The sequence below is a fragment of the Peromyscus maniculatus genome, chromosome 5 (genome assembly GCF_049852395.1).
Source record: "Peromyscus maniculatus bairdii isolate BWxNUB_F1_BW_parent chromosome 5, HU_Pman_BW_mat_3.1, whole genome shotgun sequence".
In the NCBI taxonomy this organism is placed as follows: Eukaryota; Metazoa; Chordata; class Mammalia; order Rodentia; family Cricetidae; genus Peromyscus; species Peromyscus maniculatus.
The window spans coordinates 66,451,771-66,468,238 of NC_134856.1; the positions used below are offsets into that span (position 1 = coordinate 66,451,771).

At 40.1% G+C, this 16,468-nt stretch overlaps 1 protein-coding gene across 1 annotated transcript in view; it reads left to right on the forward strand.

Moving 5' to 3' along the window:
• Positions 1–226: 226 nt before the first annotated feature.
• Kif5b (kinesin family member 5B) overlaps positions 227–16,468 on the forward strand; it is a 50,193-nt gene continuing 33,951 nt past the window's right edge. Inside the window, exons 1-3 of the mRNA XM_006973911.4 lie at positions 227–419; positions 8,021–8,108; positions 15,837–15,910. Of these exons, the coding sequence (XP_006973973.1) occupies positions 294–419; positions 8,021–8,108; positions 15,837–15,910 (288 nt within the window). The 5' untranslated portion in view covers positions 227–293. The remainder of the gene's footprint in view (positions 420–8,020; positions 8,109–15,836; positions 15,911–16,468) is intronic.

A 16,468-nucleotide genomic window follows, 5' to 3' on the forward strand; every position in this document is an offset into this window, starting at 1 on the left:
CCCCGCAGCCTGCGGAGGCCGGTGAGGGAGGCTGAGGAGCACGGAGACGCTGCGGGCGCCGCCGCCGCCGCCGCCAATGGCCGCCATGATGGAGCGGAAGTGAGCTCCGGGCGCGGGCTGCCGGCGAGAGCGCTTCGGTCTCGCTGCCCGGCGCTGCCCGGGGCCCCCCGCGCGGCGCTGCGGAGCCCGGCCCTCCCGGCTCTCGCGACCCCTGCCCCTCGGCTCCCGCCGCTTAGCCCCGAGACCGAGCGGCGGGGAGTGGCTCCCGGCCTGCGGCCCCGGCTACCAGAAAGATGGCGGACCCGGCGGAGTGCAACATCAAAGTGATGTGTCGCTTCAGACCTCTCAACGAGTCCGAGGTGAACCGCGGCGACAAGTATGTCGCTAAGTTCCAGGGAGAAGACACGGTGATGATCGCGGTGAGTGCCCCCGCCCCCCACCCCGTCCCCACCTCGCGCGAGGTCGGCAAGGGCGGTGAGTTCTGGGACGTGGCCGGTCGCGGAGCCCAGAGGGAGCAGGGCAGGGCATGCTCTCCCGAGCCGGGTTTGTGGGTTCAGAAGGCCAGAGAGGAACGAATACTGATCAGGAGACTCCGTGATGGTTCGAGGGTCACCCCCAACTCCAGTTCCAAGCTCTGGCAGCGGGGAGGTGTCTTGTCTTTTAGCCTGGACACTCCCCTATCTGGTACTCTGGAGGCCACGTCCCAGGAGCTAGTTTAGGGCACATTGTGTGTGTGTGTGTGTGTGTGTTTTCAGGATACTCTACGGGAGCTGTCCGTCTGTCAGTCTGTGTCTGTATGTTAGGAAACTCTCCTCCCTGGGGCTCTGGAGGCTACCTCCTGGGAGCTAGTTTAGGACATATTCATTGCGTGGGGGGGGTGGCTTATTGTTCCTGATGCTGTTGGTGTTGTGCACTATCTCCAAATTGAGAAGAATTCAGAGTTCACCCACAACACTGAGCCATGGGTCTAACTGTACTGTACGGTAAATAATAGATACCTAGTTTTAAGTTTTAAGGAACATGCTGCTGGAGTTGAAATCCCAGGGGAAGAGGAAAAGCAGCTACAATAATGCTTGTAGCTCAAACGTTCACCCTCTAGACTTTGCATGTTAACCGTAATAAGTGGGAAATTAAAGCCTATAAAAAGAATTAGTGGCTTTTCTTTGAAATTAGAGTAATTATGTCTAATGTTACAGTAGATATAAGTGGATTCAGGTTGGGCCAAATAAGTGTCAGAAAGATCTAGAATTTCACTCTTGACTGAGTCTTATGGGATAACAATGTAGGAAATTTAGCTATAAATGAGACAGAGTGTTGTAAAGACCTTATTGGGGCAGGAGAAATCACCGTTATTACATTTATACTAATACAAATACAATCTATCTTGAAGAAAGTTGATCTTGGTAATCTGAGAAGTAGTAAATATTCCCTTGTAGTGTAAAATATAACTGAGGTGATCGATTATTGTTAGAGAAACCTGAAAGAGAACTTTTCATGTATAGCATTGCAAGTTCTTTGAAAACAGCATTCTGAATTAAAGATTAAAGGTAAATAAGAGTTTGTATACAAAACAGCAAGCCAAACTAAAAAGAAAATTCACCATTAGTGATGATGCCGTGTGCATTGTCACTAGGATTCAATTTTTAATGTCAGTTTTTACTCTCAATTGTTTTCTTGAGTGGAATTTTATATTTAGTCTACCATTTGGGTTACTTAATATAGAAATAGGGCAGAGAGGTCACAGGAGACAGACCATTGATGATTGAAAGCATTGGCCTGAAGATGGTACTAAAGTTCTCTAATGGGTGTGTTAATGCAAAGGTTTCCAAAGTTCAGTTTTGGAAATTGAATGTGTTAGTACCACATCCTCTTGGTAGGCTTTTGGCAGAAAAAGGAAATCATTAGGTCACTACCAGCTACTGCTGTGTGGAGACTGTCAGGCCGGTTCTTTGTTAATAAGCCCTCAAGATGCTCTTGCTATAAATGAGGTCATCATAAGGAAGGGAAGTTAAGTGTAGGGATCCTCCTTTTCTTTAGGCGCCTGGGAGTGGGGGAGAGGTGTGTGTGTGTGTGTGTGTGTGTGTGTGTGTGTGGTGCCTGCAGTCAGTAGAAACTTTAAACTTCAGGATTAGTTATCAAACTTGAGGCTACTTATTTCTGTAGGATCTATGATTATTAGCTTCAGCAGTAGTTTAGACAATAAGGGTGCATTTCATTTTCCACTTGTATTAAGACAGTCTTAGTTCTCTGGGGTTTTGTGCATATTTAAACAAATCTATAAATATCACTAAGATTATTTTGTCTGGAATGTCAAAATTTAGGATTTCCAAAATGTTTTCAGTTATGGTAATCACAGCACTTGTGAGCCTGAGACAAGAGGCTTGTGAGAGCCTGGTTTTGTTTGTTGTTGTTTTAAAAAGCCAGAGGTGGTAACTTAGACCCTTGATCTCAGCACTCCTGATGCAGGAGGATCCCCATGAGTATGACTTTAGCCTGGGCTATGTATCATCTCACACACACACACACACCCCAGGGAGAGAGGGAGGGTTGAGAGAGATTAAGTTAGAAAGTAATTTTCTAGTGTGGGCCAAATTTGGCATATAATACACAAAGAAACAAAAGCTAGCCACTACTACAGAAAACACATTTCTTCTAGGTCCTTTCCTTTGGGAAAATTGTTCATAATTTCTGTTTCAAAGTTTCTGTAAGTAATACAAATAAGTTTAAGTGATGAATCAAAACTTTGGGTAGATGGTGAATAAAAAGTATAGGGAAAGTACATTATAAAACCAAGGGAAACATTAAGAAGACACTAAGAAAATATTTAATGTATTTCATTCATTATTTTAGGAACTGGTTTCTTACATTTTAATATGCTGGAGTCTTTGTATTCAAAGTTTTAGTGAATTCTATTTTAAAAGCCTATTGGGAATTCATAAGAGTGTTTAAGGAATGAAATGGAAGTCTCTATGCCAAAGAACCATATTGAAAAAAATTATAAAACATGATTTATTTTATTCATTTTATTGGATCCCGAACATGATAAATTAGAAGTAAATAGTTTAGAAGACTTGCAGCTGGTTGGTGGTGACATACGCTTTTGATCCCAGCGCTTAGGAGGCAGGCTGATCTCTGAGTTTGAGGCCAACCTGATCTACAGAATGAATTTCAGGGTATCCAGGGCTATACAAAGAAACCTTGTCTCAAAAAATAAACTGGGGGAGGGGAGGAGAGAATTTCAACAGCATAACGTGTAAAATTAAATTATTATATTTTTAACTTTTATTCTCTCCACAATTTCTCCTCCCTCCATTCCTCTCCCTACCTCCCTTCTCTCCCAGATCAACTCCTCCTCTGTTTCCCTTCAAAAAAAAATGGAAAAAAAAAAAAGAGCAGGGCTCCCAGGGATCTCCACCCAACATAGCCTAACACGATACAATAATACTGGGCACAAACCCTCATATCATAGCTGGACATGGCAACACATTAGGAGGAAAAGGGTCCCTAGTGCACACAAAAGAGCCCGAGACATACCCCCACTCCTATTGGGAGTCCCCCAAGAACACCAAGCTACACAACCATAAGGTATATTCAGAGGACCTAGCCCAGACCCATATAGCGTCCATGTTTGACATGTCAGTCTCTGTGAGCCCATATGAGTCCTGCTTGGTAGATTCAGGTGGCCATGTTCTCATGGTTTCCTCATCCCCTCCTTGACTCCTACAATCCTTCTCCCCTCCTCTTATTTTAAATATGATTTTTTAAGTATCTTGTCCATTTTCTTTAAGTCAAATCAAAACTTAAAACCTGATTGTGTTAATTTATAATGTCACTGAATAGTAATCATAACACTGCTCATAAAGGAAATAATTAAGGACTCTGCTTTTCTTCTAAGTTTAGTTTTTAATATTTTGTCCAAAATTTTTCCTGTTACCCTCCAAGTCAATCATTTTAATATAATATGACATTCTGATAAACATTTTGATCTTATAGTATTGTGTATGTCTTATGTAGCTTTTAGTTTTATTTGTGACATAAATACTTGGTAAGGTGTCATAAATACCACACTGAATGAAACAAATTATTCCCTGAAAATCTTTAAACACTACAAAATATCCTATTTCACTTAGAGAGCTTACAAAAAAAGAGAGAAAACAAAAGGCAAAAACCCCACATGTTCCACTGAACTTGATGAAAACCCCAAAGCTAAAAAGTTCATAGAAATTATTTCTGTATCTGTGTGTGCAGGATTAAATGTCTTCTAATCATAGTTCCTTATACAGTATATTGTTCAGGTTGCCAGGACCTAAGCCAGCCTCCTGTAATTCATTGACATTGGAAGAGAATTAAAACTAATTAGATTATCTTGCCTGTTTCCTTACCTCAAGCAAAACATAACTTGCACTTACAAGTCAAATACTGGTTTGATGTTTAAACCTTGGTTGCCTTGAGTGAAAACTGAAAGAGAGGAAAGAGACATCCTTACTTACCTTCATGTGTAAGGAAAATTCAGCACACACTACAGTTTGAAAGATCACTGTTCAGAATTTCTATCGGTAGCATATCCCTGCTTCATGACCAAATTTGGTTTGATCTGTGCAACCTCATGGCAGTCATTCAAGAAATCTAAGGTATGATGTAGTTCACTTAGACTCATTCCTTGGATTTATCCCCTTGAAGGCTAAGTCAGATAGGGATGCATCTTGTGACTTAGACTTGTAAAGTAGAGTAATTTTGAAAACATAGAATTATAGGTTGTATAATGTGTATTTCAAATCAAAGAAGTGAACTGAAAAAAAATTAAAGAACTAATATATAGGTTTCCTTTGTTTAATTTATTCAAAAGATAAGAGATGTGTCTTAACTGAAATTTTCATTCACAAGGTCTTGATTTCTTCCAAGGAAGCCAGGTTCAGTTAGTAAATTCACGACTATGTCTTTAATGATAACATTTGCCTTACATAGTAAAATAAGTTATTTATTTTTAATATTTTTGTTGGGGTTTATGTGTGCATATGTGTATGTGTGCATGTATGCAGGTACCCATCGAAGTCAGGAGAGTGCATTGGATTACCAGGAGGTAGTTACAGGCTATTATAAGCTGCCTGGCATGTTAGGAACAAAACTCAGGTCCTCTAGAAAAATAGTAGGAAATCTTAACTCCTGAGCCATCTCTCCAGTCTCAAAATTAATATCTTAGAACTGTAATCCAAAAAGAATGTTTTGTCAAACAAATTATCTTAACAAACCTATACGTATGGGATTGAATGTCAACGTGTCAGTAGCATCTTAGCAGAAGGATACTTTTAGAATAATCAAAATTGATACCATTTTAAATTGATGCCCAGATGACATCATTTTTCCCATTAGGAATGCTTCCAGTTGCTGAGGAAAAACAAGTAGGGCTTAAATAAGTAAAGTTTTGTTTTTCTCATGTCATAGCAATTTTAGAAATAGGTTCATATTGCTGCTGCTTCCAAGCCCCTGTTATAGTCTGTCATGCTTAGTTACTCACTTTTGATTATAATATTATATTTGCAATATGGATGCTACAACTCTAGATTTAATTCCACCAAGAAGAAAGCAGTTTCAACTGGGTAGTCCCTTTTATCAGGGAAGTAAGACCTTTTCAGAGGCCTCCTAGCAGATCACCACTTTATATGCTCCAGAACTGGGTCATAAGACCACCAGTTGCAAGTGGGCTAGACTAGTAGAAAGTCAGAGGGAAAAGAGAAGGTTTGGTATAGGTAGCCTTGTAGAACAGGGCTTCTTAATCTTTTCAAACTTGCCTAAGGGATTCTTATGGTACTTACCGGTATATGGGTATATAAAACGTAAAATATCAGACATTTACTGATAATGGTAAAATTATTTTAAACATTCCTTTGATACTACTTGTTAAAGTTGAATACGATTTTACATATTAATGAGATAGTTGTGCTTATTTACTTTTACACAGAGAATTAAATCTACAAGATATTGAGTATCTTCGTAGGTTGAAAAGAACCAACTCCTCCAAGTTGTCCTGAATGCCTGTGTGCAGTGCATGTACACACACAAATAAATGTAATTTAGTGATTTTTTTCCCCCGTTTGTTTACTTATTTGTTTGTTTTGGTTTTTCAAGACAGGGTTTCTCTTTGTAGCTTTGGAGCCTGTTCTTGAACTCCCTCTGTAGACCAGGCTGGCCTCCAACTCACAGAGATACACCTGCTCCTGCCTCCCGAGTGCTGGATTAAAGGTGTTTGCCACCACCACCCGGTGTAATTTAGTTTTTAAATTAAGAAAATTCAGAATATAAAATGCATATACTCCAAGGAAAGGTAGTTGTGAACTGAAAAATCCCCGGTAACAAAGGTCAGGTTAGTGCCAGGGGTATGGGTCAGTGATAGAGCATTGACTTCAGGGTTATAGTAGGTTAAAAAGGAATAAGAAGCAATCAAGTAGAGCAGAAGATTTGTCAGTGAGTCTATGAAGATTTAATTAAAAAACATTTTACTTATTTTTATGTGTACTGGTGTCAGTGTGAGGGTACCAGATTCCCTGGAACTGGAGTTACAGATAGTTGTGAGCTAACATGTGGGTGCTGGGAATTGAATCCGGGTCCTCTGGGAGAGCAGCCAGTGCTCTTAACCTCTGAGCCATCTCTCCAGCCCCAGATTTAATTTTTAAAATAGGTTGAACACTAGTAGGAACAGTGTAATCATTGTGGAGAGCTGGCCTCTAAAGATGAGAAAAAGAGGGACAGAAGTTCTAGATAGACACCTGCTCCCTAGTTTTTCTTAAAGGAAAAAAAGCTGGATCTCAAAATATACAACAGTCATGTTTTTCTAGGGAAAAACAATTTTAACATTATAGAGTAGTACTTACTAGGCCTCCTAACATTAGTACCAGGGGTTGAACTCATGTCGTCAGGCATGGCAGGCTCTTTTATCAACCGAGCCATCTCACTGGCCCCATGTTCCGAATTTTTAAAAATTTTCTAGGCTTCTGGCTATTTCGTAGACTATCGAAGTATTTCTCCAGGTGTGGTCTCTGTGGTCCCCAGTGTTCATATTACTTTCCATAAAGAATCCACAAGGCTTAAAGGACTTTCAGAATATGATGTCATTTTCACTGGGTTGACATTTGCATTTGATCCTTGCTGCTGCCACTTCAGACTTTGGTTTTTAAGTGTTACAAGCTCCTCTTGACTCTGGGCTCTTGAAGCATCTTAGCAATGCCTGCCCTGCTTCCTCAAGCCAGCTGGCATTGTGGCTGGTGATGGAAAGCGGGCCAGTGAGTCGGTGCTTTTTCTGTGACTGTCTGACGTTCTGCTCTTCTCTTGTGTACTCTCAGCACATCAGTTAAGTGCTGTAGTCACTCAGTTGTGTCGTATGTATCCCACTGTTGCTTAAGCTTCCACTGAAACAGAGAATCTGTCTTGGTCAGTATGGCATCTGCATTCCATAAATATTTGTTAAAGAATAAAAAGCTGAATCAAAGTTATTGAAAGAGGACTGGATTTTAATTGACAGATTTGTCTATTTTAATTTCATCATTAACAACAGTTTTTGTTCCTGTAAAAGTTCTATTTTTCTTATCTGCAAAGTAATATTAATATTGAAAATGGAAGCCAGTCCTGGAGGTGAAAGGCCTGAAATCTAAACTACTTTGGGAGTTTGAGCCAAGAGAATTTTATGTTAAGGGCCAACTTGGACAATTTAGTGCAACTCTGTCTCAAAACAAAAGTGCTTTTAAAGAAGGTGAGGAGGGCTGGGGCTAGACCTCAGAAGTGGCGTTATGGATAGCAAGTGGAGCGGGAGAGAAAGAAAATTGAATCTCAGTACTTACCAGAATAGATCTCGGTACGAGGAGAGCAGAAATGGCTATGCTTGTTTTCGTGGAGCTGATTTGCTAAGATCTCTTCCCCTTGAGGTGCAGAGTAAGTATACTATTTTTAAAGAATGTCATGACATCTTTGAGTTTTAAAATGCCCACTCATCTGTCATTTGTGTAATACTTTTGCTTTTATTTTTCAGTCCAAACCTTACGCATTTGATCGTGTGTTCCAGTCAAGCACATCTCAAGAGCAAGTATACAATGATTGTGCAAAAAAAATTGTTAAAGGTAAATATGTTTAACTTAAACTCTGTCCCAGCAATAAGCAAAACTTCGTTTGTGATCTTTCCCATTTCCTAACATTGCTTTTTCTTTTTAATATCCCTTTCACATACATTAATTAGAAGAAAGTTAAGTAACAAAAATATGAATACAATTAGTTAATATATTGTACTTTTCAATGACCAAGATCTCATATACTGCACCTAGTTAAGGCTGTTACAGGGATTATGTTACAAGCATATTCTTGAAAAGTGAGTTTCTATTCACTATTCATGGGAGAATTTCCAAGGTAATATTATAGAAATGAAACAGTGTGAGAATGAAGTGGCTAGATAAATTTCCAAAAATTAGAAAATACATCTCTTTTTTCCTATTCCATTGTTCCTTCCTCAAAGGCTTAACTTATAGTCATTAATGAAACCCTGAGGAGTTTATTAGGGATTGCCAAGGATTAAAAGAAAAGTAACACCTATGAAAGTATTTTCCAGTTTTATATTTTCTAAATCTGTAGAAATCTGAAAGCAGAGTGGGTGCTAAATACTTAGCCTGGAGTTCATGTTTACTGTAAAAATGCCTTTTTATCAAAGGGCTTTCACAGTTAAATTGTTTATGGTTATTATATTTATTGATGGTTCTAAAAATACTGCCTAGTTTGAAGCAAAAATCTTATGATATCTGCCAGACATGTTAGGATTAAATATAAAAATAAGTAAGTAAGGGCCAGACCTGGTGGCACAAGTCTTTAAGTCCTGGACTTGGACAGCAGAGGTAGGCCAGTCTCTATGAGCTCAAAGCTAGCCCGGTCTACATAGTAAGTTCCAGACCAGCCGAGTCTACACAGTGAGATCCTGTCTCAAAAAAGAAAAAGAAAAGCAAATGACTTAGGATTAAATAGCAGAGGTAGTATAGTATATCTTAACAACAAGAGAAAGTTGAGTTTATAGATAAAAGCAGGTTTATAAATGTGATGGGGAAAACTATAGACATTCTTTTCACAATAATTATATATTGCATATTGAATGTAAGAGCCAAAATCATCACAAAGAGTGAAGAATGGGGAGGTGGTTCTAGGAACAGGCATGAAATGGATGGATTGGGGCATGAGGAAGAATTGCTAGGCAGCATTAAGAGCCCAACTGAAGTTAGCTTCCAGAAGAATTGAATTTACCCATTTGGAGTTTTACCAGGCAAGGACAAAACAGGAGAGAGAAAGGCAAGAGAACTGATGATATTGTCAGTGTAACATTTATAGTGGTGTACCATGGTACCTAAGGTAAGTTCAGTATGAGGAACTGTGAAAGACAGGAAAAAATGATGGTGGATAATGGGCAAACTGGGAATGCCTATAATGTCAGCCCTTGGGAGGAGACAGGAGGATTACCAAAACTATGAGGACAACCTGGGCCATCTAGGGAGTTCCAGACCATCCAGGGCTACATATTATTAAGATCCTATCTCTAAAAAAGCATAACAAACTGATAGGTTAATAGGTTATAGGTTCCAGAAGACAAAAGGCTTCTTGGACTCCATCAGTCAGGTGTAATAGAAGGTGAATGTTTAAATTAAGAGTACAGAGGTGAGGGCTGGAGAGATAGCTCAGAGGTTAAGAGCACTGGCTGTTCTTGCAGAGGTCCTGAGTTCAATTCCCAGCACCCATGTGGTAGCTCACAGCCATCTATAATGAGATCTGACGCCCTCTTCTGGCATGCACTGTATACATAATAAATAAATCTTAAAAAAAAAATAAATAAATAAGATTACAGTGGTGCTGTGGTTAGCTAACAATGAAAGGCCAGGGTCTCATTGTGAAATTGGCTGTCCGTCATATCAAGTATCTGAGAGGGCAGTCAGTGTCCTAGTCAGGTCATATACTGTTTGGACTTGAACTCCACCAAGAATTACAACAAGAGTGATATTGGTGAGAGGCAGTGAACTGGCTGCTAAAATGTTTGTAAAATGAGGGAGGATTAATTTGTCATTCTATAACTGCAACAAAGAGGAACAGTGGTGTTATACTGTGTTATAGCATCAATAATTTTTCCCAAAGATTGGATTATGGACTGTACTTATATTGCATTCTTTGCAACCCTACTTTGTGTACATGTGTTTGTATGTAGAGGTCAGAGGTTAACCTCAGATATCTTCTCAATTGCTGTTTTGCTTTTTAAAAAAGATTTTTATTTTTAGTATGTGTACCTAGACGTCCATATGTTGGTCTGGTTCTGTTTGTCTGTGTGAATGTTTGCCATGGATGTACGGGTACTCATGGAGGCCAGAAGAGATTGTTAGATTCCTCCTCTTTTTCCTTCTCAAGACTAAAAGCAAACAGTAAAATAGTGTTAGTGGCAGATTCTTGGTCATGAGAGTATTTACCATAGAACTCATTCTTAATATTATATTGAAAAATGTTGGCAATAAAATTATTATAAAAATTAAAGTCTGAAGCCAGGCGATGATGGCACACACCTTTAATCCCAGCACTCAGGAGGCAGATGCAGGCAGATCTCTGTGAGTTCAAGGCCAGTCTGGGCTACAGAGTTAGTTCTAGGAAAGGCTCCAAAGCTACACAGAGAAACCCTGTCTCAAAAAAGCCAAAAAACAAAACAATACAAAAATTAAATTTGAGTAGATTTGAAGATATGAAAAATTATTACAGTCAACCATAAGTCTACCAACCTTTGGTCGAAAGTCTTTGAAAAATACAATTATGCCATACCAAATATATACACCCTCCCACCACCCTGTTCATTATTCCTTAAATGATACAGTGTAGCAACTGTATAGCATTGGCTTACATTTAGAAGGTAATTAGATGATTTAAGTAAATGAGAGGATATGAATAGATTATATGCAAACATGCCTGTCTTGTGTAAGAGACTTGAGTACCTATGCATTTTGGTAGGTCCTCAGAGGTCCTAAAACTAGTCCCTCTTGATACTGTTCCTAACTGATAAAAATGCAATTGCTGTTGCCATATTTGAATACTTAAATGTAATCTTAGCATTTGTTGTCTTTTCCACACCCCAAACAACATAGATAATAGTGGGTGCTTAGTAAATATTTGAACATTGCATAATTCACACTCTCTGTAATTATATAAACCTTTAAAAATGGTGCTTAAGTCTCAGATGTGTTACATGTATGCATTTATTGCCTCAATGTTATACAACTGTATGTAGTCTGGTAAATGTATTATGTAGACATTTCTCTACAAATATTTACTTAGTACCAATTGTGAAGTAGCAGGTTAATTTAGATCATATTATGAAAGGACATTTTACTTCTATTATTTCTAAAGTACTTTAATTTTATTTTATGTGCTTGGGTATTCTGCCTGCATGTATGACTGTGCAACACTTGTGTGCCTGGTGTCTGCAGAAGTCAGAAGAGGCGTTGGATCCCCTGGAGCTAGTTACAATTTTGAGCCTCCATATAGGTGCTGGGAATTGAACCCAAGATCCTGGAAGAGCGGCCAGTACTCTTAACTGTTGAGCCACCTCTCCAGCTTCAGAAGGATCTTTTTAAAAGATATATCAAAACATTGAATTGTATGCTTAGGTATGTGATTGGTTGAAAGATCTTAAGCAAGGCAGTTTGACATAGACCTATTGAGAGTTATATATAAAGTGGGTAGGAATGGGTCTGGTCCTGTTTGCCCTGCTTCTTTAGAATTGCTGGCATAGGTATTACTATCCCATGTATTGTAAATGTGACTCAAGAAATGATTTTATTTCCCTTAAAAATAAAGGAGCCAGCAGTGGTGGCGCACGCCCTTAATCCCAGCACTCGGGAGGCAGAGCCAGGCAGATCTCTGTGAGTTCGAGGCCAGCCTGGGCTACCAAGTGAGTTCCAGGAAAAAGGCGCAAAGCTATACAGAGAAACCCTGTCTTGAAAAACGGGGAAAAAAGGACTTTGGGAAATGTAATACAACTCAGGGTGCTTGTCTGCCATACACAAGGCTCTAGGTTCAGTCTCCAGTACCACCAAATAAATAAATTAACCAGAAAAGAATGCTAGCTTAAAATAAAAGGAGCATTGAAGGATGTAGCTCAGCACTTGCCTGCCATATACAAGACTCTTGGTTCAGTCCCTGGTATTGCAAAAATTAAAGAGAGAGAGAGAGAGACAGAGAGAGACAGAGAGAGACAGAGAGAGACAGAGAGAGAAGAAGAAGAGGAGGAGGAGGAGGAGGAGAAGAAAGAAAGATAGATAGATAGATAGATAGATAGATAGATAGATAGATAGATAGATAGATAGATAGATAGATAGAAAAGAGAATAACAAAAAAGTAAAACATTTTGAAGGAAAATTTCAAATACTTGAAATTTATTAAGTATCTTCAATGGGCACTAAGTAATAATGCCTTCTTCCCCTCCACCACCTCAGTCCCCAAGGTCTTTTTTTTACAACCCAGGATGGCCTTGAACTTCTGATCCTCTGCTGAGATCAGTAGGAGGTGGGGGCTTGAAATAGGACCCATCACAACAGGCTGGAATGCCTTCTTTTTTAGTTAATGTTATTTCTGAATGTGTACATTGTTGGTATTTGTTTATTTATTTATTTCCTTTTCCAAAATGTCAATATAAACAGCTAGGGGCTTTGAGCATGCTCAGTAGGAGAGTGCTTGCCTAGCTTGGGCAAGGCCTTTCCTTAATCCGTAGCACTGCAAACAAACAAAACCAAGCGGCCCCAGTTGCTCCTTTTACTGTCCATTTCCAGCAGACTCTGCCCAACTTCCCCCCCAGACAGGTCTCTACTAGCCCTGGCTGTCCTGGGACTCATGTAGACCAGTCTGGCCTCAAATTCACAAAGATCTGTCTTCCTCTGCTTCCTAAGTACCAGGATTAAAGGTGTGCAACCCATGGCTGGCCAGAGTCTTTTTTTTATTTTTACTTTTGGTTTTTCAAGACAGGGTTTCTCTGTGTAGCTTTGTGCCTTTCCTGGAACTCTCTCTGTAGACCAGGCTGGCCTTGAACTAACAGAGATCCGCCTGCCTCTGCCTCCGAGTGCTGGGATTAAAGGTGTGCGCCACCACCGCCCGGCTATTTTTACTTCTTATAGAACACAATTTCATACTATAGCTCCCTTTTTTGGTTCTAAAAATCAACTAAAATCCCTGAAAATTGGGCATCAGAAGGTCCCCTGATAACTCTTTTTCCCCTCCAATCCTTCCTTAAGATTCTTGCATGTTAATGATCCTGAGGACTTTAATAATTTCTTAGCAAAATTACTTTTTAGTTAGTGTTTTAGTTACTGTATTGCTGTGAAGAGACACCATGACCACAGCAGCTCCTAGTAAGATTGTCCTTTGTACCACCAGTTCCCAAATAATGACACTGAGACTTAATACTTAGGAAAGCTTGGCCTATAGCTTAGGCTTATTTCTAACTAGCTCTTAGAACTTAAATTGGCCCATTAATATTAATCTATGTTCTATCACATGGCATTACTTCTCTTCCATCTTGCACCTCCTATTGCCTCTTGGTGTTTCCTGGTGTCTCTCTTGTGTCTAGCTTCATTTCCTTTCCTCTTCCTGCCCAGAAGTCCCACCTAATCTCTTCCTGCCTAGCTATTGGCCATTCAGCTCTTTATTAAACCAATCAGAAGGTGCTTTGGCAAAAACACATCTTCACAGTGTACAGAAATATTCTACAACACAACTCGTATAAAAGAACACATTTATTTGGAGGCTTGCTTACAGTCTCCGAGGGTTAATCCATTATCATCATGATGGGGAACATGGCTACACACAGGTGGCATGGTGCTGAAGAAGTAGCTGAGAGCTACATTCTTATCTGCAGGCAAGCAGGCAGGCAGAGTGACAGTGGACGTTGCTTGGACTTTTGAAACCTCAAAGCCGACCCCTAGTGACATAGCTCCTCCAACAAGGCCACCTATCCTCCTAATCCTTCCCAACGAGCTCATCAACTGGGGACTAAGCATTCTAATATAGGAGCCAGTCTCATCAAACCAGGATTGAGTGTGAAATACTCATGGGTGGGTTTGTGAGATTAGCCAGCAATTAATTAAGCCTGTTTGTAAAGCTAATTCATACATGCCTACTTATTGACCGAGTTTTGTCTTCTTGGCTTTGGTTTTGGATTTTGGGTTTTCAGGACAGAGTTTCTAGGTGTGTAGCTCTGGCTGTCCTAGAACTAACTCCCCTTGTATTCCAGGCTGGTCTTGAACTCACAGAGATCTGCCTCCTGAGTGCTGGGATTAAAGGCATGTACCACCACTGCCTGGCTGGTTTTTGTCTTTTAAGTCAATAAAGCTTTGGGATATAAGTGTAATGAAGTGTTGAGCTTTATGGTAGTAAGTTGATCTTAAGCAGTGAATCTTAAAATTTATTTAGTTGATTACAGGAAGTAATCTAGGCCTGAAAATAATTGCTTATATGGATCATTACTTAGAACACTACTATTAAATATATTTTTTAATTTTTTTAAAGATTTATTATGTATATAGTGTTCTGCCTTTATGCCAGAAGAGGTCACTATATCTCATCATAGATGGTTGTGAGCCACCATATGGTTGCTGAGAATTGAACTCTGGGCCTCTGAAAGAGCAGCCAGTGCTCTTAACTTCTGAGCCACCTTTCCAGTCCTATTTTTATTATTTTAAAGTCTCTGTGTGTATGGTGTGCTGGTGTGCACACACTGATGAGTGCAGTTGGCCCTGGAGGTCAGAGGCCTTGGATTGCCTGGAGCTGGAGTTACAGGTGGTACTGAGCTACCCTATGTGAATTTTGGGTCCTCTGGAAGAACAGGAAGCACCCCTAACCACTGAGCCATCTGTATTAGTTAGGGTTACTACTTTTGTGATGAAACACCATAACCAAAAGCAACTTGGGGAAGAAAGGGTTTCTTTCACTCGCAGTTTCAGATACCAGTTCATCATCAAAAGCAGTGAGGAGGAACCTGGAGGCAGGAACGGATGCAGAGGCCATGGAAGGATGCTGCTTACTGCCTTGCCTTTCATGGCTTTCTTAGCCTGCTTCCCACCCTGAGACAGTAACAGTCCTGGCTATCCTGGAACTCACTCTGTAGACCAGGCTGGTCTTGAACTCACAAACAGCCGCCTGCCTCTGCCCCTGCCCCCCCCCCCCTTAGAGCTGGAATTACAGGCATGCACTACCTGTGCCTGGCTGCTCAACCTGCTTCTAATAGAACCCAGATCCACCATCCCAGAGGTAGCCTCACCCACAGTGGACTGTGCCCTCCCCTGTCAGTCACTAATTAAGAAATGACCAGCCGGGTGGCGGCGGCGGCGGCGGCGGCGGCGGCGGCGGCGGCGGCGGCGCACGCCTTTAATCCCAGCACTCGGGAGGCAGAGCCAGGCGGATCTCTGTGAGTTCGAGGCCAGCCTGGGCTACCAAGTGAGTTCCAGGAGAGGCGCAAAGCTACACAGAGAAACCCTGTCTCGAAACCACCACCACCACCCCCACCACCCCCACCCCCGCAAAAAAAAGAAAGAAAAAGAAAAAGAAATGACCTACAGGCTTGCATACAGCCAGATCTTATGGAGATATTTTCTTAACTGAGGTTCCCTTCAATGAGATGACCCTAGCTTGTGTCAAGTTGACATAAAACTAACCATCTCTCCATGCATTCTTTTGATGACTTTATAAACTCTTTACATACTAAACTTTAATCATTTCTTAAGTATTTTATTATGAGAGCAATGCTTAAGGGAAAAAGTCCCGGAAATACAAGGTCTTTTGTTTTCTCATAGATGTTCTTGAGGGCTACAATGGAACAATATTTGCATATGGGCAGACATCATCTGGGAAGACACACACAATGGAGGTAACATTTCATAATCTGTGCTTGAATATAATTTGTAGCATAGATAAGCCACCCATTTTAATTCTTGCAGTTAATTCACCATGCTTAAATGTTTTTGTTTGAACTTTATTGCCTTTTCTCATACAAATGATACAAAAGTAAGTGTTGGGTTCTAATTAGCTCTCAAGTAACCTGTACTTGTATTTTATATTATGAAGTTTTGTCTTACTGGTTAGTGTTACTGTAAAATAAGGAACATTTTATAATTAAACATGAGTTTTTCTACCATGTGGAAAAATGTAGATGGTATTAAAAGTGATTAATATCTCCTGAGTATCTGCTATACTTCTGAAAAGATTGTTCCCTCCTTTCTCAATTCTGCTCTTCAATACTAGATATGGCTGGCCCTTTCTAACTTTGCTCCTAGAAAACTGCCTGTGATTGGCCCCTGCTGCAGGCCCTCTGGGTTTATCATTTATCCAAATGTACTATATAAAGTAAATGACAACTTATTTTTGTTATTTTTATAAAATAATAAAAATAAAGACATTCCTAGCATTTGCATGAATTTGATTTGGT